Source organism: Pelecanus crispus, chromosome 10 (genome assembly GCF_030463565.1).
Source record: "Pelecanus crispus isolate bPelCri1 chromosome 10, bPelCri1.pri, whole genome shotgun sequence".
Classification (NCBI taxonomy): Eukaryota; Metazoa; Chordata; class Aves; order Pelecaniformes; family Pelecanidae; genus Pelecanus; species Pelecanus crispus.
In genome coordinates this window covers 28,320,621-28,341,877 of record NC_134652.1, presented here as the reverse complement: position 1 = coordinate 28,341,877, position 21,257 = coordinate 28,320,621, and the positions used below count along the sequence as shown (strand labels likewise).

The 21,257-nt window shown below is 43.5% G+C and overlaps 1 protein-coding gene across 1 annotated transcript in view; it reads right to left on the bottom strand.

Moving 5' to 3' along the window:
• Window positions 1-13,406, bottom strand: part of ZMIZ1 (zinc finger MIZ-type containing 1) — a 157,454-nt gene extending 144,048 nt beyond the window's left edge. The window contains exon 1 of the mRNA XM_075717924.1: window positions 13,347-13,406. Coding sequence (XP_075574039.1) covers window positions 13,347-13,406 — 60 coding nt within the window. The remainder of the gene's footprint in view (window positions 1-13,346) is intronic.
• Window positions 13,407-21,257: the final 7,851 nt, after the last annotated feature.

Here is a 21,257-nt window from a genome sequence, read left to right as displayed (position 1 = left end):
GAATGGAACAGAAATACTTGATGCATGTGAGTGTATCATTATTGCAGGGAGCACTGGGTGGTGCTTTGAAGAGACAGTCTCTCAAAGTCATTTATTTTTGATCTTGGAAGGAATCTTCGTAGCACTTCAATGAACAGTCTGGTGCAGGGGGATGAAGAAAACAGCAAAGGACTTTGCTCTCTACTTCACTATGTCCAACAAGAGTGAACTGTACCAGCAAAGACCCTTTTTCTGAGGACTGGGCTGACATTTGGGCCAGGTTCCAGGGAAGACAGGAATAGCTACCTGTTGCTCGTGACCACCTCTGGCTTAAAGATTTTATTTACATAAAGACGAGACCATCTTTGTAAATTAGAGTGCATATATGGGCAGAGGATGCAGGTACACTAGGACACTCTGTGTGCCTGTTCCATGGTTTGCTGCTGCGTAGTCGCCCAGGGGCGGGGTAAGAAACAACATTCACATGGGGAGTTACACACAACAGCTAATATGTGGCAATTTTTGGTGCAAACATTTCAAAATACAGCCACTTCTTGAAATTGTAACTCTCTTCCAGTTAGACAGTGATCAAAAAGTCTTGATATGCAACAAAATTCTGCAATGGGCCCAAAAGCATAAGCTTCATACCACATATGAATTCAGGCCCCTATGACTGAAATAGGCATATGTAATAAAGATCTTATTTTTTAGAAGGATTACTAAAGCACAACCGAGTACTTTCAGTCTACACACCCACACCAAAGTGGGTGCAAACCACTTCCTGCAACCAAAGACTCAACATGATTTTAGAGACAGAAACCAATTATCCACACTGAAATATGGCAAGGACAACAGCTTTATCTCCTCTAAATATAGAAGACTGCAACCCAGATGTACACTCATGTATCTTAGACAGAACAGTCTAGTAAGTAATGGAAGAATAACAGTCAAAATTAAGAGCAATTACAGGGGGTTAAAGTTATCCCCCCCACACATCAAGAAATGCTAACATGACAGCAATGGTATGGGAAGTGAATCATTTAAACGTGGAATCCGTATGTTCCATTTTTTTGCTGCAGAAAACGAATGTAGAATTTCAATTTACAAATGACATATCTCTGCTGGAGGATTTTTTCCTCTCTTTTCTGCAGAATACATCAGACTGAAGGCACAGACCTAGTTTGCCACAACTTAACCTATTCAAAATGAGATGTCATGCAAATAAGTTTTTGAGTAGCAAACTGCTTAACTATGCTAAACAAGTTATTGCATTTATTTACGTGATGTCGCACCAAATTATGAAGGCTGACTCAAGTTGTCTGTTTATTTTGCTGAGTTACGTCTGCTCTGTGTCTCACTCCTTGATTTAATTGAGCCGCTGAAGATAATATAACTTATCACATAGACACTATGCCATGTTGCTAGATTCTAGGTTAATTAACAGTAGCCTACAGTCACTGAATTTCTCACATGGTTAGCCACTTGGACCCTGTCTACCGTCTAGCTTCACTAATCAACGAGTCTGGGAATTTTACATTAGCGATAGAACACACCAGCGACATACGGAGCTTTTTCACTGCACAGAAAAAGAAAACTCAGCTAGATGGTAGGTAGCCTTTTCTTCACTCTGAAATTAACCCGTTCCTACACACCGTGTGGCAAGGCTGCACACTTGGCAAACCTTCTAGTACACCAATTGGGGAAATTAAATCCAGGAGGCAGCTGCTCTCCTGCAGGACAGAAAGCTATGGCTGCTGTTCCACAAGCACTGCCAGCTAACGCAAGCACCGGCGGCTGCCAGCCCTGAAAGGCTCCTGCCTCCCACGCTCTGCCTTCTCCTGCCTGCTCTCCTGCGCAGCACAAGAGGACGCACGGCTGCATGGTGAACTAATCTCATCCTATACTAATAGTTTCAGCTGCATTGGCTCTCCAAAATGGCGTGCAGTGCAGCTCCTTGAACTAGCACTAGCAGGGGAGATAGCAGCAGCGTGTGCCGCTCCAGCAGCAGGCCGCTCGGGAGCTCATGGGAATGGTCACGTGTTACGGGACATCATCTTCTCATGCCAATACTAGACTGAAGTTGACCTAAAACTAAGGATACATTTTCTTGATATGCTTAGTCTCATGGCAGGCTGCCCCTGAAAGCTTCTTTCCCAAACCACATACTTCCACTACTTCCAGTGCGGCAGACCACGCTTGCTGTGCTGATCGCGAACTAACCTCCCAAATACTGATTTTCAGTCATCACTTACAGTGAGATTCCCTATGCGACCACACGATCATTAGACCTGACTCGAAGAAGGTGGCAACGAAGAGAAGATAGAGCTGGGAAGGTACCAGGACTCTGCTCTCAGCAGCCCACACTTTGGATTAAACGCATCACGAAACTTCTCCCGAAGGTGGAGCTATACCATCAATGTAAGAGGAAGACAAAGTTAACTTCCCAGTATAGATACTCCTCCTGCCTCACAACACTCCCCCCCTTTTTAAAATAATGGTACTTTCGATTATTTCAACCTAGAGAAATATTTATTTTATTAATATTCCTCATTATTCTCCATAAAACACAATGCACACGAAGAGAGGTGCCAAAAGCAAATAATGATTTTTAGTGTTCTGATATTGTACCTATTTACTCTGGGGTTAATCCTCAGACTTCAGCCAAGTTATTCCTACTTTAGACAACAGGTTCATCTGCAAGTCCTGCAAAACCTTGTAACAGGTCCAGAATTTCAAGTGGTATAAAACCTAGTACCAAACCCATCTTTTCCAAATGATGAGCCAGATATTCAGCATGCCATAAATTTTGCATAGAGCTCGTGACATTTCAAATGCATGTATACAACTCTGAAGTTCACATGATCTGCTTGCTATTTTCAGCTGCTGGCATGCAGGTTTTCAAGCCTTTCTCCACAACAATGAAAATTAAAATTCTCATATGTTGTAAAGTCTAGGAATTTAAAAGCAAAATGGAACATAACAGCAGTTATCGAACTTCATATATAAAAATAAGGATGTTCAAAACTGTTAATGCAGAAAACGTAGCTCCTTTGGAACTAAATCGATCAGTACTGGTTGAGGAAGGAGCTGACCCACTCTTTCCATGCCTACATGACTTTTCTAACCCTGGTGCATACCCGCTCTGGCCTTTGAGAGACAGATTTGGTGTCCAGATGCCTTGGCAGATTCTGCCAGGCAATTCAGATTTTTTTTTTTTTTCTATCTTAATATTCATCCAGACATGCCTGCAATCACATGTAATGAAAATGCACTGTTGTACTGAAGGGGGGTAAAGAAAGGAGTAGGAAAGAAAGGGACTGGGAAAGGGAAGGGACAGAGAGAACAGAAAGAGATTACGTGCCCTTCAACTGAAACAACCCAGGAGCAGAATTACTGTGGTCCTGCATGTTGGGCAAAGGGCGTTCAGCTCCCAAACGAAAACTAGTCACCTATCTAAAGAATGTAAACAGGATTCCTGGCCAGACACCCTTGACACAGCGTAACCAAGGGGAGACAAAGCTGGTCTCTGTGTATTACTCAGTGCACAAGTATGTTCCCACTAGACCTAAATTTGATAGCTCACTCAGCACCATAAGCAAGCAGTAGAGGACCTGCAAATCAGCAAGGGTCATTTGCTGTAATACATTAATAGAGCCTTTATTACTTGAAAACCTGAACAGGCTCCGCAAGTGAGCCCAACCACGAGCCCCTCTCCCCCTGCCATGCACAGGCCTCTACTTCATACCCCCATCCACCAAGAATTCTCTCTCTCCCCGGCATGCCCTCCACTGGCTGCAACAGAGATCAGGGGGTGCAACAGAAATACAGGGCATTGACCGAGGATACGCTTTAAATGTAGAAAATGCCATAACCTGAAATAGGTGGTTTCTCTATTACTTTTTTTTTTTTTTTTTTTACAGTCAAGTGTGATTATACAAAGCCCTTACACACAAGCAGCTATACTCAGCATATTAAAAACTCATCTGCAATGAAGATTCAAAATAAATAGTCTTTTTCTTTTTCAAGAGGATAGAGGGGAGTATTGAGCTATTTTCTGTCTTTTGGGAGAGTGATTTTTGTTTATCTGGATATGGTTATGTACAGTTCAATTCTCTACAGTCCCCTTCAATATCAAAGATTGTTTTATTTATCAAAAAATTAAAAGGCTCAAGCTGTGCATTTTGTATTCAGATAATCCCCCCTCCCAGTTTAGTGTTTGTGAGATTGAGAGATCCCTAATTAATAGAATTATCTTGCACTTACATGGCTCATTCCATTGGAGGCTTTATAAATATTTTATTAAGCTCACATTTTGAGAAGCACTAGATACACTGAGAGAGAGATTAAAACCATGTTAGCCATGCCTACTTATAAAAAACAGAATGAAAGGGAGTCACCTTTGCCCCATTTGTCCATTGCAGCTTCTTTTTCAAAGGAAAACAGTAAATACTGAGCAAAGACCAGTACCTCTTTATCAGATGTTTTAACTACACAAAAATACTGGGTAAGATGAGCAAGGGAGTCAATGCTCAAGACAGGAGATCACATGCTAAACAAATGAGAAAAAGAACAAATAAAAGCCACAAGCATCACTGAACTGCAAAAACACAAGTTGTCCAATTGTGAGCTATAAGGGAACAAAACCTGTACTAATGTGTATTTCTACAGACACTCCTTTCATACGCTTTTAGTACAAAGTGCAGGTATAAACCTAGTTTGTGCATCTATGTGCATGTGCTGGAGGAAAGGCAAAATATTGCAATCTTGGCTTGTCCGTTAATGTTACAGAAGTGTTAAGAGATTGATTCAACATCCTGATCCTCAAGCACTATACACAGAAGCTAGAAGACCTAAAACAAGAATCACTCCCTAGCTCTGCTGATCAGAATTACATTGCCGTCTTCCTGCTCCGTACCTTTCATATCTACATAACTGCAGTATATTTATGATATTCTTTCATACAACTTTGTGTTCTATAAGGGAACATGCAACAAATTAAACTTCTTTTGTCATAAATCCATCTATTGCTGTTCCACCCCACTCTCCCCTGCCAAGAGAAAACTGCGACTTAGAAGCCTAACGGCTGTGACCCAGATCTGACTGAAGATGGAAAAGGGGCACACTAGTGGCAATTTATCTGTTAGTAAATGGAACAACAGTGCCCAGTCCAATCTTTGTACCCTTCTTACCACCAGCACCTGGACTGCTGTTATGCCAGCTGAGAGCACTGAGAACAGTATGGCTTGCAAAAGACTCAAAATAATCAGAGGACTCTGAATTATATTTCCTTAATCACTCACAAAGAGTGATTTTATGGGGAAAAAAAGTCAAGAAACAAAGGTACAACTGTTTGTTCTTTCTCTAAGGCCATGCTCAGTGATGCAAGGCTCCAATTTATCTTTAAATTTGCAATTACAGCTCAACTGAATTATGAAATCAGTTTGCCTAACCAGTTCACTCACTCTTCTTGGCAACAGAAACAAGCCATCTTCCATTAGTATCTCCCTGTCATAACATGCTAGCATAAGATGTCTCTATATGTGACTACAGCAACGATGCTGAGGCTTCTTTAGCTTTATTATTCTGATAGACAATGTAACAATACAGGAGCTTTCTCCTCTAATGCCCTCGTGATTTTCAGCAAGTAGTTTCAGTCCTAAATATCTTGACATATCAAGGAGTTAATTTTCTCAAAGCAGTGGCCATGCTCTTTCCCTTAGAATATTACTGCACTATTAGAATAATGATCTAAAAACTTACTTAAATTGTTAATGGTTTTTATTGATGAAAATAGGCTTATTTGTTCCAGGCTTGTTTACCTGCCTTCTTTACAAAAAAAAAAAAAAAAAAAAAAAATCGCACTTCACAATGTGTTTTAGTAGAAGATTAAGTGAAGGACACAGGCAAAGTGGGGCATCTACATAAATAATTCTGTGTTATGAACCATTTAATAATTTGAGGTGTATATCACAGCATTTTGAAAAGTTGGGGTCCACGTTTTTTTCATGCACTTCCTTCCATATCGAGGTATTTTAAAGATGTTAACGATGTATTATAACATCCCTTGACTGGAACATTATTGTCAGTAGTGCATCCTTTAAAAAGAAATATTGCTACCCAAGGGTATCAGGTGAGTTGATGGTAAGGGGGAAAAAAAAGGACTGACTCAAATTCCCCTGACTTATGTACTAAGCCAACTTTAAAAAAATGCATTTAAAATAAATACATTTATTCATTTCCTAAATTTCAGGAGAATAAATGCATTGATTTTGAAAAATAACCACTAGTCTTCAGTATACCCGGTCAAACAGCAGCACATTTGTTGGGCATATTTTGTTTTTCAATTAATTTTTTTGACTCATTTGAGTAATTTACTTACTGATTGTGCTTTTTATAGCACTTTTAATCAACTGACTTAATCTTTATTATTTTGATCTCTTAATCTATGCAGTGATAAAAATCTCAAGGTGACTATTTAAAATGACCACTATGCAAACTGATACCACCGTGGAAGATGTAAAATTCACATGACCTATTCTCATGGGTCCTACCGGCCAGGTAGACATTACTGAGATGTTTCAAAGTCAAAAGGAAAAATGCTTCCCCATACATCTTCTTCATTTGCATGTGCTTACAAAACTGCCCACAGCACGTGCTTTGTGACCTGCTGAAGTACAATGTTAATGGCTCTTCTTGTGTAGTGCACAGAAGTAATAAGGAGCAAACACAACTAATAAGGAGAGTTTTCCTTCAGTAGATGATGGTAGAGGTCTGCGTCTGCACAGCTGAAGGCTCTTGGTATTAACAGTACTATCACCACTTCAAACAACTTTTCCAAAAACACCTTTTGCTTTTACAAACAGATAACAATGGTCCTGAAGTGCAAATGCTGCAGAAGTCATTGCTGTTGCACTAATGCACACAAAGGAAGGAACTCAAGTAGCAAGCGCATACGTACGAAAGAAGAGCCAGAAATGGTGTGACAGAAGCTAGAGACACGTTGCCAGCTACGTCACATGTTCACTGCAGAGTTTGACCCAGCTGCTGACGAAAATGATTTCCTATCCTCATCTGACACCAAGGTGATACCATGGATCCAACTTGCAGATTTCTAGAATTTTCAGGTGTTCATCCTTATTTACCAATAGGCAATTTTAAGCAATAGGCCAGATTAGTTAGTTGCACAGAAAAGAATAAAACTATTCTAACTACTATGGGTACTAGAAGTTTTAAGTCTAAGTTTAAAACAGGCATTTTCTCTTCAGAAACAGCTAACAATACTAACGTCCCAGCACTCGAGGACAGGTGCTGCAGTGAAACAAGCAGCAGAATTGGGAAGGAGAAAAGTGTACCCACACCGACTTTACCAGCCTGCCTCAAAAGATGATGGGTTATATTCCGCCCACTGGAATCTCATCAGGTAAACAAACCAGCCAAATACTGCAAACATCGAGAAGGTGTTTTCTTCTCCCTCTCCTCCAAAAGCGCTTCTAGCACTTTGCCTCTTTGCTCTTTCTCTTGCAGCTTCACTGCCTGAGCCAGAGCAGTCCCTACCAGGATCTAACAGGGCAGGAATGTTGATTGACAAGTCTCTAAATGGACTAGAGGAGCCAGGAAAGCTGGTCTGCTGTCAGTTTTTCCTAAACATACTTAACTCTAGCAGAGGAATATTCCAACAGACTGAGCATGAAAGCAGACAAAGAATTTGCAGCTATGGGTCTCAGGAAAAAAAAAAAAAAACAAACCCAAAAAAACGAAAAAGAAAAAATATAGCTACTAAGACAGCATTGATGGGCCATTCAACCAATAAGGTGTAACACTTGAGGCCCATTGAATGTCTTTGTATGGAAAAGAAAGGTCTTTTTCACCATTAGCCTTACTGCTGTATGTTACTTCACATTTAGTGGCTAAAAAACCTGTAACACTTACACGGGCTACAACCAAAAAAATATGTATTCTAAATAAACGCACCCTTCATGAGAATAATTCTCATTTTCAAAGTTCTTGAAGAATAAAATTTTCATGAAGCTTTATTAAAATCTTTTCAGCTATAATTTCATACCAGTCCATCTTAACCAGTCCGAAATATATTAAAAATTATATGCTTAGGACTGTTGAGCATTTACACGAGTCTGCAACAATAATATTGAAAAGCAGAAGAATTAGTTCAAACATTTTAGGGCTTAAATGCTAACCGTTATGTAAATAGACAAAGAATTCTATTTCCCTCTGAATTGCAAGCGACCAAAAACCCAGTTGCTGAATGATGAAAGAAACAGGCCTGTTTGTTTCCAATTTGAGCAAGAAAGGATCAACACAAACACACAGCAATTACAACTTTTAGCATTATCTCTCTAAATAGCTGGGTAGGCATTATAAAGCATCGCAACTGCAGCAATTCAGCAAGCTGTCTTGAAGGGAAGAGGGGAGAAATGCTAATCTGTTTCTAAAAATCAGCTACGTAACGCGTGCCTCCAATTAAGTGGGGTTCCCCGACTGATCCAGCATCATTTGATGATATCGCTCCATGTGTCCTGATGTAAAGTGACACAAGCAGCAGAAACAACCTTCTCTGTTCCCACCACGACCAAATACTTTTGACACCGGAGAGATTTTTCATACTTCCCTTTAACCTGTTACTAAAATTTCAGCACAGCTCTAGTATGTACCCTGACAACCGTCCTCAGCACGGCAGGAAGATGTCACGCACCTATTCTGAAAGCGTGGCTTCCTTGTAAGTTAAATATAGAAAGATTTTCTCGTCATCTTCCTCTTTTCAAGAACTTCAGAAGAGATGTATAGAAACCTTACAAACAGACCAGCAGCAAACAGAGACAACAAAAGGTAGAAGTCCCTAGATTTAAAACAGCTCTGAGTTTTGAAAGTGGACCCATCAGGGTGAGAGTAGAGAGGACACATCATGCAACCCACTGATTTTGCCTGGTACTCACTTGTATTACATACAGAAAATAATGGACAGTGTTTGACTAAAGCCATACCTCTGGTCTATTATGAGGAACAGTTTAAGAAAACCAGTCAATTCTCTGTCAGGACTTCCTGTACAGTGGGAGCCAAGCTGGCTCCTTCAGAAGGCTGTGCCTGGGCCCCGGGCACCAGGGAAGCCCTCGCATTCAGCTCTGTGCCCACCCAAGCCAGCTCCCGCTGCCCCGCAGTTCCATCGTGGACAGTGCATCAGAGCCGCCCGAGCCATGAGTACAAAGCAGATACACAGATTATTACTGCAGCCTCGAATAGTGCAGTTCTCAGGGGCTATCAGACCTTCGCTGAGCACAAAATCATTCTGTGTTTTTGTTTGTACGGACAAAGAATTAAAGAAAAAAATAGTCTGCACCCTGAAGATCCAGCCTCCTTCAACATACCCTGAAGGGTCTCCTGTGTCATGACAAACTAATTGCATGTGTTAAAGGAAGGCTGTTATTTTGGCTTTTTCCACTGTACATCAAAAAACTATGTTTGGTTTTAAAGCACATACACTTACAAATACTGAGGGAATCGGCTACAAAGAGACCACACAAGCTGTTCCAGCCTTCCACAGAAGTCTGGGGTTTTTTTAAGCGTAAATACACAGCCACCTCTTCAGTTTGCCCTTTCATCTATTCTGAAACACTTCTTAACACACACTTCATTTCCTAACTAGCCGATCATATACAAGTTTTGGGTTTGTAGCTTTAAAGCGCTAAAAAAGATGAAGGTAAAACACAACCTTGATCCTGGAACAGAAGCCAGCAAGGATATTGTGGGTGTCTCACAAGTCACAGAGCTAGGAAGAAAGAAGCCTGTCCTGACCCTGTGTTGAAACCTGATCTAGTTAGAGGCACATGGATTACCATTTATAGCATTTCTCAGGGGCTGGGGTGAGGGGCAAGGAGGGCAGCAGACAGCTCTCGGTCTGGCTGCATGAGCCACTAGCTGCCAACAAGGTTATAAAACATGCGGATGATGCTGGGCACCACAGAAGGGTGGTTTTCCTCCCCCTGTTGCAGTGCACCTTCCACGCCACTGCTGTGTCAACCACCCCAAAAGCACACGTCCCTGCAGGAGGACAGCAGTACTGTTTGTTCACAGGCTGGGAAGAAAGGATAAGAGACTGGAGACCAGGGAAGAAAAGACAGGCAGATTTTTGTCTGCCCCTGCAGTTAATCCCCAAAATCGGTGAAGATACATTGATCTGGCCATGCAAGGTACTGCTTTGCTCCCAAAACCAATGTGCGCGTAACAGCGTGTGGTCCAGTTCTCTATGGGTGAACTGGAAATTACTCTCTGTGGTACCATGTTAATTTTACCAGCTAATGACCTGTCTCAAAGAACATGGTATACGTCTCCAAGCTGGAAATTTATAACCCTGTGACAGAGAGGTGAGTCTCCCCCAAAAAGCCAGTCAGCGTCAGTTTCTCTCTCTACTACAGCAAAGGTAACAGCACAAGATTTTGGAACTATGAAAAAGCAAAGAGCAGTCTCTATGCTAAGTACATCAACAAAAACAAACAAAAAAATCAGCCATTCCTCTCCAACAAAATTGCAAGTATTGCCACTTTCACAAAAAAGCTTTCTGCTATAGTTTTTGGTATTCAGCCATTGTCTTGGTTAACTACGCTTTTTCATGAGCTGAAAATAAAGAGCATCCCTATTCTCTTATTCGGGCCTGTATAGAACACAGGCACCATGAATTCACAAGCATGCGCAAGTAGGATACCTCTTCATCAGGCACCCTTTGCTGTCTGACAGAACAGAGCGGCTATGCAAGCATGTCCTTGCCCAGCAGAAAACTCGGAGCTTTCTTCCAGACAGGATCAAACAAAACTCAAGAATGCTCCACGAATGCTGGGAAGTCTGACCTTCCTCCCTTCCCCTTGGTCTTCATCACTGAAGAAATATCCTAGCTGCCTATGTAAACCAGCACTGCATATAAATGGAGTTAGTGGTTTAACTGACACAGTACCCATTACATAGCAAAAATATCTCTTTAATACTGTGAAAAATGTAATTTGATATTTTTTATATAATTAAAATATAAATTCTCTATGCACAGAAACTGACAGCTCCAGAAAAAGGAACTGAGCAGCATCCTCCGTTTGTCTCCACTTGATCTACAGGTCTCCTCTTAGAGCTGGAAGGTTAAATTGTTCTGCAAGTCACTTCATTCTTCATCCTATGGGCTAGGATGGCCAAAATGGACACCAATTTGTGCCAGCCAAGAGCATGTTTTTTCTGAACCAGACAGTTGTTCATAAGAAACTGGGATGAAATCCCAAAATTCGTATTTCCCTCGGGCCCCTAAAGGGCCATGAGACGTATTAACTTTCACCACAGAGTGATGAAAGAGAGAGCGAGCCACCACAGACTGAGGCTGGATTATGACCAGCAATTCTGCAGGGACAGATTCCTATTTCTGCTCCTTGACCTACGAACTAGCTTTGTTTGATTGACTCTCAAACCCTCTCTTAGAAAGGAAACATGGAGAGAAAAATCAGCTGGTTTAGGTATAAACTCTATTCTTTTTTTATATCCCCCAAAGGATCTGCATGGCCAGACTTGCAAATAAACACACATTTTCTGTTCTTTGCATTAGAACACATTCTAGAAAATATAAGCCTCTACTAATATCTAGGCAAACATGACAAAACATAATGATGGAGACTGCTGAAACTAAGAGAATGGAAACGGATAATCACAGAATTGTAGAATACGTCAAGTTGGAAGAGACCCATAACAATCATCGGGTTCAACTCCCTGCTCCTCACAGGACCACCTAAAACTAAACCATATGACTAAAAACATCGTCCAGATGCTCCTTGAACTGACAGGCTTGGTGCCACGACCACTCCCCTGCAGTGCCTGTTCCAGTGACGGACCACCCTCTCAGTGAAGAACCTTTTACTAATGTCCAATCTGAACTTCCCCTGATGCAGCTTCATTCCATTTCCTTGTGTCCTATCACTGGTCACCAGAGAGAGGAGATCAGCACATTCCCCTCCGCTGCCCCTCTTGAGGAAGTTGTAGATAAAAGAAAACAAAATAAGTTTAAAAATCTAGACTGATCCAGGACCACCCCCATGCTTATTTTTTATCAGTTCCTTTGATTTAGGTGGTTGTGTCTACAACACAAAGAAATCCATGAACAGGGAAATGCTGTGCTCCCTCAAGAAGCAATATGCACACGTCCCACAACAAAAGTAGGCAGGGAGTTTTTTTTAACTTAGTTAATACAAATATAAAACTGAAACAGCAGGACTCTGGCCTCTAAACATGCTGTGGCCTAAACTGACAGAGAAAACTGCTCAGACAACAGGGAAAAATAGTTTGGGAACATTATTTAATGTAATAATGTCTTTTGGTTTTTCCAGTGTAATTCAGAAAATTCCAACCAGTTCTGAAGAGATGACCTTTGGAGTTCATCTCATGGATCCCGCTGGGAAAACCAGTCTTCAAAATACCTGCGTGTTGCTTGCATTTATGCACCTGTTTACTGCATGCATGCATTGGTTTAGAGATAAAAACAGGAAAGATCAACATGAGAAACCATTCTCTTGCTCACCTCCCCTACACAAAGGACCATTGTAATGAATTTTCTGTAAGTATTCTTGCATGTGGAGAAGAACATATGCGAGGGGAGGACACATGCTGCCTGCAACACCAGAGAGCAAAGCTCACTGAGAAGGGTAAAGCAGGGAAAAATGGCATCTGCTCATTCCATCCTTGCCTTTGTAGTTTCACTTGGTTATAAAAGCATTTGCAAGCACAGTTACAGTGGGGAAATCTGTAAATGAGACTTAGATCCCACTGCCTTTCAGTGAATTATAAGGGCCCTTTATCTTCACAAACAGACGCTTCTGAAAATTTTACCTTGCAAAGGGAAGTTTTTACATCTCCATACAAACTGATTAACCCAAGCACTTGGAGCTATGCCAACCGTCCCAGTTCAAGTCTCCAGCTAGTGCAGGTCTCGGGTCAGATACTGGATTAGAATCAAAACTGGCCCATCAAAATTTTGGATTACTGTGCTCGGAGCACAAGTACGATGGCTGCCTGCTATGACACCTTCAGGGCAGAGCTGGTAGGACTAGCACCGCTCTGCTTTCAGCTGAGACAGATTTGGTGAGTCTCCAGGCTGAAGATTTCTTAGAAAGGTGAAAGGGAAAGTTTGGCTTTTGAGGTTTATACACCAGCTCCTGCAGCAGATATTTTTCTCTTCAATGAGGTTACAACGTCTCATTTCTACCACTCTCCTCCCCTCTAAAAGGCAAGGATATTCATTAAGCAACAGGTAACCATAATGCACAACACACCCTGCCACACAACACACAAAATGCTCGTCTAGCAGCCATAATCTCCACCCTTCAGCTTACCTGTTTTATGCACTGCAGCCGGTCATTGGTCTGCTGTATGTGCCTGTCCATAGAATTCATTTTGATTGTCTCCACTTGGCTTCTACCTGAAAGCCATTAAAATCCCTCGATCTGCAAAACAAAAAGGACAGTAAAGATCACTGAGCACAGTTCCCATGCAATTCTACCGCCTAAACACAATTGAGCAGAGCCACTTGCAAGAAACCCCTGAGTGCATTGCAAGATAAAATAGTAATAACTCCAGTAACAATGACGGTCTGGCTTTTGCAAGGACAAGGGCATGGGGATTCTTCCTAATCTTCCTCTGAGAGAAAATACCTTCCATAAACATTAAATGAATCAGATACGGCAGAGTATTATATTGCCAAAAATAACATAAAACGTGCGTTACGAAGACTGTAGATTTCTGTATTGGAAATAAAAGCAATAGGTATACTTTGGACTCTCCTCCAATCTTAAAACTAGCAGACCTATTTAATGAGCCCTTGAAATGGTTGAGATGACAGTGAGTGAAGGACTGGGATTCACAATTCAACCAAGACTTTCAGAATGACTAACGATTCCAGACGCACAACCCAGTGTATATGGAAGAGGCCTGATGTTCAGACCAAAGGGCTGAGCAGTTCCTGCCTTCTGGAAAAACTGGGCTCTTTAAAGTATCCATAGCTGAACAAACTACTCGTTACTTCTGGAAAAATACATCCTGCGTTCTTTAGGCCCAACTCTCACAAACTGTGTAACTCAAGGCAAATTAAAACTTCCCTGTGACTTTAAAAAAAAAAAAAAAAATCTAGAAAATGGAAATGAAGGCTCAGAGCGGTGTTAGGAGTTTTAATTCCTGTTGCTACACCTATACAAAATCATCAACTGAAAACTGGCAACAAGTTACAATGATCTAGAGAGCAAACCCACAGTCCCCTAAGCCCATCACCAAATGCTGGTCATGCCAAGTTGCTTGTGGATACAGCTTGGTACGCATTGGTGCCATCAAAATGAGCCCTGCTTCATGTATTTAACTCTTTTTCAGAGCCATACTTTACTTCATACTCCATGATCACACATAAGCGGCTCTTTGTCAAGATAATGGTGCATGTCTGGAATCAAGAACCATTCCTGCAAGAGGGGGAAACAGTAGGTGCTAAATCAACACACACACATCATGCTGAATTCACCATTTACCTCTCCTTTATCCCTGTGTTCAGGCTGGGGTAAGGGGTTAGCCGTAGCACAAACAGCTCTACTGATCTGAAAGGCAGGAAATGGCCAAAATGCCACTCAAACTTGGACCAAGAGGAAGACACTAAAAGCACAAGTAAGCATAAGTAAGCCTCCCGGTGCGGGCATGGTTTGCATTTCACTGGGCCCCTTCCACCCATTCCCTCTGTCTAGCCTTGCCTTGCCTCATAGTTTTCCTATAGTGGCAGAACAGCAGATCATAAAGACAGAAGCCAACAACTCTTCAACAGTTTTAGTCCGTAATTCATATTACCAAATGGTTTGCACCGTGACTTCTACTTATTTATGTTTTAAGCAGAACTGCATGAGACTCCAGCCTGTACTTAATAAGCTGAGCAGTTTTAAGTGCTTTTGTCTAGAATTCACTTCTCAGGGGCACCAAGATGTTTCACACATACATATGTATACTCTCTGCTGTTTCAATCACTTTCGTGCCATCTAAAATGGAAATGAAACCATAGACATTGCACACTGGAACACAAAACCAGTCTTTGCCTACGAATTCCCATATCCTTTTACTGCGACAGAGTCTGAAAAGTTGTATCCTCATGCTTACGAACAGGGAGTGGGCACAGATTCAGAAATACATACCCAATTCCTGTATTTATATAAAACTTTATATACTAGCACAGGCAAGGCCCCAGACTTGCACAGAAACCTCTCCCTCTTCAGTGGCACTGAGCACTCCGTTACTCGGAGAGCTGTCCATGACAAATCTCTTTTCCACTCCCTGCATACACGTAAGAGACAGCAAATTTTTCAGATAGTTGTTCAGTTAGAGGAGCTGACTGCTCACCACTCCTACTACATGTGACTCAACATCTCTTCCATTAAAGCACCGCCACAAATCCAGCACTGTCCATACTCAGCCCCCAGAAGGCAAAGAGTGTTGCCCGTGGTGGGAACCCTGACTGCCTGGCTGTCATGGCGAGACAGACTCCAGACCACGGCATCGGCGTGCGTCCCACACGCCCGAGCTGCCTGAGATTTCTGTACCTAGCTGATAATGTTCTTCCATGGCTCCTGCTGGATTAGACTCAGGGAAAGAAATCTTTTCAGCTAGACAGCTAAATGAGGTCTTATAACAGCAGCTGAAGCTCCTCATCTCCACACTCTAGACACAAGAGGGTTCAATAAAGCACTCCTGTCAATAAATTACAATACTTATGAAATGGAAAAGCCAGTTTCACATACAAGTATTATCGTTTGATTATGCCACTGCCACCTTCTCAATAGCAAATGCCATCCAAAGGTCCTTTAGCAAATGTAAATTGATATATTTTATTAAAAGCAAGTAACACAGTCTTATCTGCCTGTAAGACCCCCAAACAGACCTCAGTAGTCATGAAGTTTAATCTCTCAGTGGACAGCAGAGGTATTTATCAAGAGATAAGCTAGCCCAAACATGACACCACTTGAGCAGTGATCCATCTTACAAGCTGGGACACATTATCTGCATTTTAATTGAACATCAGGACAGATGGAGAAGGACATGCTGAAAACAAACACAAACATATACACGCACATAGATTTTTGTTGAAATATTTGAAGAAATACAAACTGAGGCTTTTTTTTTTTTTTTTTAAAGTAGTCAGGACATTTTTGCTTCATGAACCAGTACGCAAAATACCGTATTTCTGTTTGACTATGTAACACAATTTTTGTCTATTTTGGCATTACCTGTTTAACCTCCTCAGTGCCATACAGCCACATAGAGAAACTGGGAGCCAAGAGCCAAGTTGAAAAGAGTATCTATCCCAAGCAACAAATACATAGACATACTCCATACTGCCAGAAAACACAATCCTCAAGTAAAGCCAGATACACCAGCACTCCGTCTCATGGTTAGTGGCATCGGGAGCTGCCTCTAGCGTTACTGGCAATATAGCTCGGGGCTGGGAGACTGCAGAGAGATTTTACAGAGACAATGACAACGACTTGCATTCATGTACTGTCACTCATGCCAACAAACTCGCCTGCATACTGATTTATGAACTGTACATGTAATACCATTCCAATTCTCTGCCTTCCAGTTAACCATATACAAAACCTACCTGAACCACAGCTTACTATTGTACTTGTCCAAATCGTCATTTCTCCCACACAGCATAGCTTCTCAAAGCCTGTTTGGAAAATCAGAGGGCAGAGCACACAGGACTAACTGGCACGATTGAGCAGGAGCCCGATGGGGCTCTTGGAGGCAGGGCTGGGCATGCAGTCCCCTACTCTCCTACACAGATGTGCCATACAATTTCTGTTGTAAACCGATCAAATACAGTCTCAAAGATAGTTCTGCTTTTAACACCCAATGGCTCCCATTGAAAAGCACTGTCTCTCAAGCTTCCCCTAGTAGCTAGAATTATTTTCACTTTCATCCTCAGCTCCATTTGTTCTCACACCACTAGTGCTCTCTGGCTAAAACAGCCTTTGCCCTGCCAGGCTCCCTCCACCACTTCCCCCTCACCGCATGGGCAGACACCCACCAGCCCTTGACCACCACCAGTTTGCCACTTTCACCAGCCCAAGCTCATTATTTGCTTCTGGTCAAGATAAGCCACCCAGTCCGCTAACTCCCCCGGGACAGTAAACATGTGTTCCATAAACCAAACGACAAAATTGTACGTATGAAGCCTCACCACATTAACACTTTGTATTTGAAATATCCTGCCTCACCCCTGCAAGACTCATTTTTACCTTTCTCTCAGATACATCATAAGAGCATCATGTAGAATAATTTTTTCAGTCAGCCTACTGGCTCTAAGTCATTTCTGCTATAAAAAAAATGCACAGCTCATTAGTGGGAAACCATTATTATCTGGAAATTATTCTTTCACAGGCCTCAACAAGAATTAAAATATTAAACGCGGAAAGTGAAAATTATCGTATGGATCTGAAGTTTTAGCAAGGCAGAATAAGCATTTTGACACCAGACCGTTTTGCCTGGAAAAAATTCCAGCAGAATTAGATTTTTAGTAACCATACCTACTACACAGGTACTGCTGTACCCTGGTCTCAGTTCCCCATGTACATATCCACATCTGGAAATTTAAAAACATGCCCTTTCTGTTGATCTCACACGATTTTAAAAGTAGGAGCAAGATCACCTTACTCAAAAATAATGGTGCTTAAGATACAGAAAGGCTGGCATGGCCAAATAAGAGCAGAATTTTACTCAGTTAAGTACCGAGTGCTTATCAGGTCACAAGTGAAAATGACTTTGCAGGGTCCCTCGCTGGCCTCTGGTGTACCCACATTAGAAACCCACATAGAAGATTCAGGTGCTGTGAGCAGCTCGAGAGACAGCGGGGGATGTTGCTGATTGGGATTAAGGGTACTGGCAGAGTGGGATACAGAAGGGAATTTTACCTGGTGCTTCATAACAAATCCCCTGTTTGATGCACACATTAGCCAGAAAGGTCGTACGCTACTGCTTTATATGCCAACTCCATCCAAAAGGATAAACAAAAAAAGAAATGTTCCCAGCATTTTCTGGTAATTCGGCAATAAAAAGCCCCATTCTTCTGCTGTCTTTTCTGAGGTAAAGACCCAATCTCTGTCTCTCAAAAACAAAAAGAAAAAAAATTACGTGAATTATTCTTGCCTTCCTTCTTCCCTCCCCTCTAGCATGCGAGTTTATAGCCCTAGGCAGTAATTAAAGAGCCCTCATTTACATATTTATGATAGATCTCTCAAAAATGAAGAATGTGGGTTTTTAAAGGAACAGATGTATCGACCTGTTAGACTTTTTTTTTTTAAACCCTAAATGTACTGAATCTATTTTCTTAAACAATTACTACAAAACCCCCTTCAATAGTGAAAAAAGAATGAAATTACGTAGTGGCTCTAAGAAACAGAATTTCACAAGCTTCTGCTACGCCCTGTGCTGGTTGCAAGTTCAAGTTAGGAGTTTGCAATTACTGTATCAGAAACTGGACTTCCAGTAACGCACTGAAGAAGAGCAATTTAGTAAAACATGGTCCCTACCAGTTCCTAAGGCAGCCTAATCAGCCTCCTCCTCCAATACAAAAAAACCAAAAAAAAAAAAACCCCAAAAACCCAACCCAAACATTTCAGGGCTGCTTCAAAACACTGACATATCTAAAAACGCGCTGCAGTTTGAAAGTAAGCGTGGTTTCAGTTCTGCTCTGGGATGAGCTCTCCTCGCGGCCAGGGCTGCCGTCCACAGCAAGAGCTCCGCCACCCCGGGACCAAGGGACCACGGAAACCTGCTCACCTGCGGCCGAGGGAGACCCGAGCCACCACCTGGAACAGGCCCGGCCTTCTCCCTGAGTTTAGAGACTCCTCACGCAGCACCTCCTGCTCTTCCTCCCCTCTCGCAGCTTTCTTCCCTCACTGCCGGGCAGAAACAGAAGTAGAGCAGAGCTCGCTGGAAACATGTCACCTGCCGCCCGGCCGAGGGCGGTGCCGGCCCCACAGCCCGGCCGAGCCACAGCACCGCCACCCCGTCACCTGAGCGCGGCACCGCCATTTCTGGAGAAACCAGGTTTTTAGCGAACCGTCTTTCCAGCAGAAAGCCGCTTTGCGAGCGGAGAAGGAAAGGCAGTCCTTCCAAGGAGGCAGGCGAGGCAGGGAGAGGGCCCGCAGCGCCCGCCGACAGCGGGTTCCCATTTCCACGGGGGACAAGCGCTGCCAGCCGCCCTCCGGGGACCTGCGGCGGCTACAATTGACACATCCAATTCGGAGCCGCTTCGAACCGCTCAGGGGAAGGAGGACATGAAAAGACGACACGCGAAAAACCATGACCAGTCAAGAAATTCCTTTTTTAACATCACTGAGTGGGTGAGAGGAAGAAAAGAAGAAACCAGTTTCCTAAGCGTGAACTCAACGCAGCAGCTTTCAAATGTCCCTCTTCCCGCCCGGGCCCATCCCCCCAGAACAGAAGTTGGTTAATACTGTTTATTCAATCAGCTAAAACTAATAATTTCCTGCATGTCTCCAGCGTGCTGAGGGTCGCGCGAGAGGGCAGGCTATTTTTATCTAATAAGTGACTTTGATCAAAACAACAAGCCCGGCTAGAGCGAGGGCAGGAGAGGCCTGCGCCGGCTAACGGCTGCGGCCGAGCAAGGGGCAGGGGCAGGGAGGCCGGGGCCGCCGATGCGGCGGGGGGGCCGCGGCGGAGCTGCCGCCAGCCGGGCGGGAAGCGCCGAGCGAGGGCGCGGGCCGGGGGGCGGCCGCTGCGGGCCGGGAAGCCAGGGCCGCAGAGCTCGCTCCCCGCCGCGCCGGCAGAGGGCGCCGCAGGGCCGCGCCGCCGCCCGCCCGCCCGCCCGCCGCGGGGCGCTGGGCCCGGCCGCCGCCGCCGCCGCCCTGCGGGAGCGCGGGGCCCGCCCAGCCCGGGGCGCGGCGCGGAGCGGAGCGGAGCGGCCGCGGGGCCCTGCGGCGGCCCGGGGGCGGCCCAGCCGCGCTCCGCCGCCTGACGGCACGGACCCCCGAGGAGAGGGGGCAGCAGGGGCCCAGCAGCTCGCCGGAGCCCGTCGCCTCCAAGGATAAACTTAAGAAACACCGGTGGCCTCAGCGCCCGGTCCCGGCGGTGAAACGAGGCACTCCAGAGACAGAAACCATCTAATCCCACTTGACATTTTCCTCCCTAACGTTAAACATCTTTTAAAAAGTTGCTGCTTGAGCTATCAGAACGTACCTCTAGTGCGTACGCGCAGACAAATACAATTAATTGCGTATAACTGCATTAATTCTCATTTTCAGTATTAGGCTAGCACCCTCCTGCAGCGTCGCAAAAAACCCCAACCCAACCCCACCACCCACACCACACAGCCCTGCAGTCAGACCTTAAAACGCAAAGGTACGACGCACTTCACGTATGCATTTACACAGGCACAGAGGCACAGCCGTATGTCCTCGCACTGTAGTAAAAGGTCCTTAAGTCTGCTTTTCAGTAAGAGGGTGCTCAAAGATGCTCTTAAAGATTATCTTCCTTTCAAGAATAAAACTGGGAAAAGTTTAAAATCTTAACCATGACACCTATTTTATCTCCCCTGCTAGATATAGTGGGGAAAAAAAAGCATGCAAAATGTCAGGTGAAAGGCCATTTTAATCATTAAACACTTGAAAAAGGAAGTTATTTTCATAAGGATTTGTTTACCATAAGCTGCTAAATAGCTACTGCTGTTGGCTTTGAGCTATTAAAAAGGGCCAGATGTGAGACAAAGCAGCGTTTGTTATGCCGGGTGAGGAAGAATAGATATTTGTGCTGTGCTGCTTTCCATTGTTGCTCTACAAATGTGCAGTAATCCCCAGAAGACTTTCTATCATCTTTGACTGCGAGAGGGGGAAAGCGGGCGTGCGTGTGTGCGTGCGCGCGCTGCCAACAGGCACAGCCTCAGCGAGGTGGGAGCGGGTTCTTGTAATTTATGGTGGCTTGAGCTGCAAAGGCTGGCAGTTTTGTCGGGTTTAAGGAAGCTGTTTCCGCAGCCGTGTGCTTGGGAACATTTTTATATACAGAAGCTATTATATGCAGGCATGAACAGCCAGCCGGATACACACAAAAGCAAACCCACAAATGCTTTTGAAAAAAAGACAGCATGACAGCTTGCATAAGCAAGCCTGCTGGACTCCTCTGGGAGGAGAAGCGGCAGTGCGCAGAAGTTGTTCAATCATGAAGCACATCTGCAGCCTGATTACAAAAGCAAAGGTGGTAGG